At 21.9% G+C, this 7413-nt stretch overlaps 1 protein-coding gene across 1 annotated transcript; it reads right to left on the bottom strand.

Annotated features, from left to right (window-relative positions):
• Positions 1-2652: 2652 nt before the first annotated feature.
• Positions 2653-4476, bottom strand: LOC128962277 (homeobox protein 2-like). The gene is made up of 4 exons (XM_054308641.1): positions 3951-4476; positions 3455-3797; positions 3085-3388; positions 2653-2958 (listed from the first exon to the last, which is right to left on the bottom strand). The coding sequence occupies exons 1-4, from the start codon at positions 4437-4439 to the stop codon at positions 2730-2732; spliced, it is 1365 nt and encodes a 454-aa protein (XP_054164616.1). The 5' UTR covers positions 4440-4476; the 3' UTR covers positions 2653-2729.
• Between the last annotated feature and the right edge of the window lie 2937 nt (positions 4477-7413).

A 7413-nucleotide genomic window follows, 5' to 3' on the forward strand; every position in this document is an offset into this window, starting at 1 on the left:
CTGTATCCTTAAAAAAATGTTAATTATTTTTTAAATATCTAAATAAAGTAATAATAATAATAATAATAATAATATCAACCCGTTTTGACTATTTTTTTAAAAAAAAAACATTTATAATAAATTAAACATAGTTTAAAATTGTTATTTATTGTTATTTATTTAATTTTAGTACATCTAATTTTAACCTATATATATATATATACAACCTTATATACTGTATATAATGATACATATAAATTAGATATATATTAATATTAATTCAACTAGGTTGATTTTTAAAATGTATGACTAACAAGTTAATTAATTATTTTTTTTGATAATTACAATAAATTAATTAATTGTAATAAATTAATAGATGCATAATGTTATACATATTAAATAGTAGATAAACAATTTATAAACAGTAGTTATAGTTTAAAATTTAAACTTTAAATTAAAAATTTTGTTATTAAATTATTAATTTATTTAATTAAAAAATACAAAAATTAACTAATTTGTATTTTTTGTTTTGTTTTGTTTTGTTTAACAAACTGTAATAAATTAATTGATAAATATAATAGATATACTAAATTAGTAAATTAATCATTAAATTATTGACACAGTTATACATATTGAATCAATATTTTATTTTATATTTTATTTTATATTTTTATTAAATTATTAAGAAAAAAATTACATTGGTACATTTTGAAATTTTTTAATTTAGTCTAAATATAATCTAAAATAATATTTAATTTCAATTTATTAATACTTTCAACTAAACTATAAATAATTATTTTGTAATTAAAGCCAATAATTAAATAAAAATAAAAATTGGGTAAATTTTACAGTAATTTTATTTATAATCAATTAATTGGGAAATATATTAGATATATATATTGTAATTTAGTTTATAATTTAAATACTTTTTTTTTGTTAACTAAATATTTCTAATAATTATGATATTTGATATGATATGGATAATAAATTTTAATGATTAACTTATATATATATATATATATATATATATTTGATTGATAAAAATAAAATTATAATTTTGTTGTATTATTATTTAAGTAAATTAATTTAATATAATTTTTTTGAAAAATAAAATTACACGTAATTATTTTTTCAAAATAATAATTTAATTAAATAAACTGTTTATTTTTACAAATATTATTTGGTTATCACTTGTATTGTTAGTTATATAATATAAATTGTGACGAAAATATTATTATATTTTTTAAATATCTAAATAAAGTAATAATAATAATATCAACCCGTTTTGACTATTATATATATATATAAATTAGATATAAATTAATATTAATTCAACTAGGTTGATTTTTAAAATGTATAATTTCTAACAAGTAATTATTTTTTTAATAATTACAATAAATTAATTAACTGTAATAAATTAATAGACGCATAATGTAAATACATATTAAATAATAGATAAGTAATTCATAAATAGTCATTATAGTTTAAATATAAATTTTGTTATTTAATTATTTATATATTTAATTAAAAATACAAAAAAATTAGATAATTAAATATATTTTTATATAAAAAATTGGCTAAATTTTACAGTAATTTTATTTATTTATCTTATTTTTTTATAACAAACTGTAAACAATTAATTGATATATAAATTAGACATATATATCTATCAATTATTAATTAAACAAATTGGTTGTAATTTATAATGTAATTTAGTTTAGTAATTGAAATAGTTTATATTTTTTTTGATAATGTTAAATTAGTTAAACTAAATTAGTTTATATAATTATGATATTGATATCAGTATACAAACTGTAATAAATCAATTTAGATAAACATTAGACATATTATAGTTATTAAATAATTATCAAATTTAAATTGACATACATTAATACAATAATTAATATATAAAATTAATTATATATATATATATAACTTATATTTATAAGTTATAAATTATAACCAATTAGATCTCTAATTTTTTTTAAAAAAATAAATATTAATATAGTTATTAATAATAAATAATCTAGCTACAAATTAACAAATTAAATAAAAAAATTATTATTAAAATTATATATAAAACTTACCATTGTACTTTTTTTTATATTAATTAATTTTGTAATTTATAGCATAAAAATAATTTTTTCAATTACAATTTATTAAAGTCTAAAACTAGTCTAAAAAATAAATAATTATTAATATAAATATAAATAATTATTAATATAAATTTAAAAATAAATATTAATATAAATTTATAAATAAATAAATTACACAACAGTTTTTATTAATAAAATTTTTTTATTCATTAATATATATAACAATTTTTTTATACAAAACATTTTTTTTAATAGTTTGAGCAGAAAAATAATAATAATAAATATATAAAAAAAACGATTGATTCATATACAGTATATATATATAGATATAGATAAAAAATGCGATATTTTATAATAAATAACTTTCTTTTTTTTGAATAGTTATTCTCATTTTATGTATGTTTTCACTAATTATTATTTAATTATTTTTTTTGGATATATATATAACAATTAAAAAAAAAAACAAAAACAAACAAAACAAAAGTTGATTTTTTTTTTTTTGAAAAAAATCATATCAACAAAAAACAATAATTAATTAAATTATTGAGAAAATACTTACCTTTATCTTTGTGTGTGACAGAGAGAGAGACAGGGGGTGGAAATTATAGATAGAGTAGGGGTTGGGGGGTTGGGGTTAGGAGGGGTAGATATATCTCAGAGCATAAATTTGGGTACAATTCTAATAGCTGGTGGTCGACAACAACTAGTGGTCGACAGTTGACTGTTTTTGTTGTTGTTGTTGTTGGTGATGATGACACTACTATTCCTATTACTACTACTACCGTTCCCATCATTATCCTCCTCCTCATCATTATCATCATCATCATCACTGGTAGTACATTCGTCATCACTTTCTAACCATAAATATCTCTTTTGTTTTCTACTATAAATAACTCTATTATTATTATTATTATTATTATGATTACTATTATTATTATTATTATTACTAATATTATTACTACTATTACTATTAATACTATTATTATTAGTAATTAAAGTTTTCTTATACTTAATTTTGCTTAACTTTTTGCTATTAGTAGTACTGGTAATTGTTTTCAATTTTTTATGACTCTTTTTGTTGGTATTATTACTATTGGCGCAAACTTTATCACTATTACTACTACTAGTGTTGGTCTCACAACAATTGATGGCCGCCGCCGCCATCATCACCGCAGCCGACATATGGGCGGCACTGTTAGTATCATTGGCCATCACATTATCATCGGAAACAATAGGTATGAACTCGGGTTGCTGTACCGCTACCGTTGTTGAGCGGTGGTGACCAACATTATTGTCGGTTGTCATTGATTGGTCTAAATTAATATCATTATTAATGTCATTAGTGTCAACAGTTTGTGCGCTAATTTGTGATACAGTACTAGTGGTGGTAGTGTTGGTTGTGGTAGTGGTGGCGGTAATGGCAGTGATTGGGTGATTGTGGTGGTGGTGGCCATTGGCCGCCATCATTGCAGCCCTCGCCGCTGCAATCTTTTTCTTACGCAAACTATTGATGATATGTCTGACAATTGTTGTCGTTGTCTTTTGTTGCTTTGATGGCAGTGATTGTCTTTTATTATTATTATTGTTGGCCGCAACTAATAGCCGCGATTTAATGGACGCTCTCCGTACTACTGATTGTGCTTTGGCTTTGGCCACCACTACTCTGGCCGCTGTCCACTGATGACGGGCGTTAAGGCCGTCCAATCGGTGAATACGTTTGCACTGTTATACACACACATACATACGGGAGGTACGGGATGGACGACCGAAACGGGTAGTGATCATAGAAATTAAAAGAGAGAGAGAGAAAAAAAAATCCTAAACCGTTAAGTAGTCAATGAAATCAATTTATTTGTCGACAGTTATTGTCGATACCTTGTCCTGTGCGGGACAGTGGCCTCTGATGAACGGCAAACATAGTTTGGCCTCCGGGTTGACCTTCACGTGTCTGTACGGGCACGAGTCGCGACTGCATCGGCCCTCCAGATAGTACTGGCAAACGGGCCGTACGGCTACTGTCTTGTTGTTGTTGGTGTTGTGGTTGCGCTGATGATTACCGTTAATGGTAGCGGCGGCGGCGGCTGTATTCAGCCGATTGTTGGCCATCATCATCGCTGCCGTAGTACGCACTGGCCATCTAACCATACGGCGGGCGACAACAGCTGATGCAGCGCCTACTCCACGGCCGCGACCACCACCGCTGCCGCCGCCGCCGCGAAAACTAGTGGTCCGCCAGTGACGGCGCCACCGATGAGACGACATATTGTTGTTAGTGTTGTTGTTGTTGTGGATGTGATTGTTGTGACTCTTGTTGTTGTTGTTGTTGTTGTTGTCGATGGACTTCATATTGAATCTGTAAAACATATTATAATATCATATCATATATACTGTAATAATAATAACTAATCGATTGACTAATACTATGGTTCGCATATATGACTGACTGTTTGACGTATTGTTTATTATACACTAAACATTTTCAGAACAAACTCGGTACTTTTTTATTTATGTTACTTATGTTTTTTGTGCTACATTTGGTAATTATAAAAGATACCATATTGTCATGTGTTGTTTAAAAAAATGCGACATCATTTATGTAATTATATAATTATTTAATAGAGATATAGTTACAAAAAAAAACATATGTAATATACATAAAAAGGGCCCGAGTTTTCGATAGCTCATAAGCCGTGTATATCCGATACAACATATAGTACGTTGTATTAAGTGTTTTGATGGGAACCATAGTTTGAATCCGATAGTCACGCACTCGATGCTGTGTATGTGTATGTGTATGTGTATGTGTATGTGTATGTGTATGTGTATGTGTATGTGTATGTGTATGTGTATGTGTATGTGTATGTGTATGTGTATGTGTATGTGTATGTGTATGTGTATGTGTATGTGTATGTGTATGTGTGTGTGTCTATGTGTATGTGTAGTGATGTACCGATTGCAAAATGCGCAATTGTATTGCTCGGAAATTGCGTAAAATTTCAATTGTAAGTTACAATTTGTAACATAGAAAAATTTATAATTTAAAAAAAAAATTAACAAAATTTAAATGGCAAAGCAATATGAATAAATACATAAATTAATTATATAAAATTTAATTATTTTATCATAAAATGCTGTCATCTAAAAACCATGTAACAATAATAATAATAAATTAGTAAATGTATTATAAACAAAATTTTTAACGTTGTCAAAGTTAATTTTTTTATACATTCACTCATGCACGCAATTTCACGCAATCGAAAATTGAATTGCGAAAAATTACCAACACTATGTATGTGTTTATGTGTATTTATATATGTGTGTTTAATTTAACATGAACTCGATATATGGCTACTAATACTAAAATAATTTTAATTTAAGATTTATTTTTAAAAAAAATATTATAATTAAAATTATTATTATTATTTTTAATAGTTTAATAAATGAATATTTAGTTTTGTGTGATTAATATATATATATATATATATATATATATATATAATTTGTATAATTATTTTGTTAAAATAAAAATATAATTAATTATTTATGTACATTGTCAATTTTTTAATTTTTTTAACAATTTTTACAGCATTAATATTATTAGTTAATTATAATACAACGCATATATATATATATATATATATATATATATATATATATATATATATATATATATATAGATAAATTGCCTTGATAATAATGTTTTTAGATAATTAGTGTTGAGGGTAATTTTTAGTTTTACAAATGAGAGGGAAGTTTCCCCCAAAAAATAAATATATTTTTTTAATTATTATATGTCCCTTTTTTTCGATTGGTTTGATTGGTTAGTATTTTGGGACCATACATATATTGATTATTAAAAAAAATAAAAACTTGAAATATATTTTTTTTAACAATAAATTTGTTTAATTCAATTAAAAATTTTTAATTGTAATACAGTTTGTTATTCAATTCAATAGATGGGGTAAAGGGATGTGCAAACACACACAGACAGGGAAATAGATTTTTCCTGGAAATTCCCAAAAAAAAACTTTAGAAATTAGAGGAATTTTCATTAAAAAAAAAAGTTTCATCCGAACCCTACAATAGTAATAATATATATATATATATATTAAGCCCCGCCCTAACTATAACCTTAAATGTTATATAAAATATTTTTAAATATTTTTTAGGACACGTCCTATTAATAATATTAATAAAACAACATTTTAGTACTATTTAATTAACAAAAAAATATATAAAATTGTTAACTGATAATATAGTCTATAAACGTACCAAAATTTTTTTGAACCCACACTAAAACGTCACAAGTATTTATAATAAAATATTAATATGGTGTCGTCCATAAAATACGTACACAATTTTTAATTTTTTCTATCTCTAGTTAACTTTTTGTTTTATTTAATGATGTGCAATTATATATATATTAAAAAAAAATTATTTAACTATTAATATATATTTATATATATTAATTATTAAACTAATATATTAATTATTTGTTTTTATTTTAATTTATGCTATGAATTAATTAATTAAATATAATAATAATTGAAATTTTTTAATTTAATTAAATACATTTTTTTATTAATTATAAAAAAATACTAAAAATAATAATAATATACAAACTAATTGTTATTTAAATATTGTTATATATAAATAAGTAGTTTTATAAATTAGATTTTAAAATTAATTAATTTTCGAAAATAACAAAAAATAAATAAATACTGTATTTACTAGAAAATAAAAAAATTGTATTGATAATATTAAAAAACTATATTAATTTTTAAAATTTCTAATTAATAAATTTAATTGATAAAAAGCTAATAAAACTATAGTATAATTAATTACAAATAATAATTATAAAGTATATTTATATTTATATATATTTTTTATGTGCAAAATAATTAACTAATTTATTATTAAAAAATAATTACTATTTTCAAAAAAAATACTATTAATATATAATATAATTTTTAATCTAAATTTAAAAATAAAATTAATTACTGTTATTATAACATTTTTCAATAATAAATTATGTTATAATTAAATATTTATTTATATATTTAATATTCAATATATAATTTATTAAGTTTTTTATATCTTATATAACATTTTTTTAAAAATAGCAATAAATATAATTTTCATAAAATATTAGGTTAAATTATTATTTTTTAAAAACAATGTGAATAATCAAATTATAATAAAATTAGTTATTATTATTTTTTAATTTCCCAAACAAATTGTATTGAGTTTTTTTGTATGTATTAAAATTAGAATTTTTTTAATAAAAAAATTTTAGGTTAAATGATTTTTTAACTATTTTTTTTGTTACACACACGCA

Source organism: Oppia nitens, unplaced genomic scaffold (genome assembly GCF_028296485.1).
Source record: "Oppia nitens isolate AA-2021 unplaced genomic scaffold, nextdenovo-longstitch-racon4-pilon3 scaffold6_pilon_pilon_pilon, whole genome shotgun sequence".
Lineage (NCBI taxonomy): Eukaryota > Metazoa > Arthropoda > Arachnida > Sarcoptiformes > Oppiidae > Oppia > Oppia nitens.

Bases quoted from the DNA above. Each gene is read 5' to 3' on its own strand.
- LOC128962277 (XM_054308641.1), bottom strand. From the start codon at position 4,439: ATGTTTTACAGATTCAATATGAAGTCCATCGACAACAACAACAACAAC. The intron at 3,798-3,950 runs GTATCGACAATA...TGTGTATAACAG, and splicing joins ACTGTCCCGCACAGGACAAG to TGCAAACGTATTCACCGATT. The intron at 3,389-3,454 runs GTACTGTATCAC...ATATTAATTTAG, and splicing joins AACCAACACTACCACCACTA to ACCAATCAATGACAACCGAC.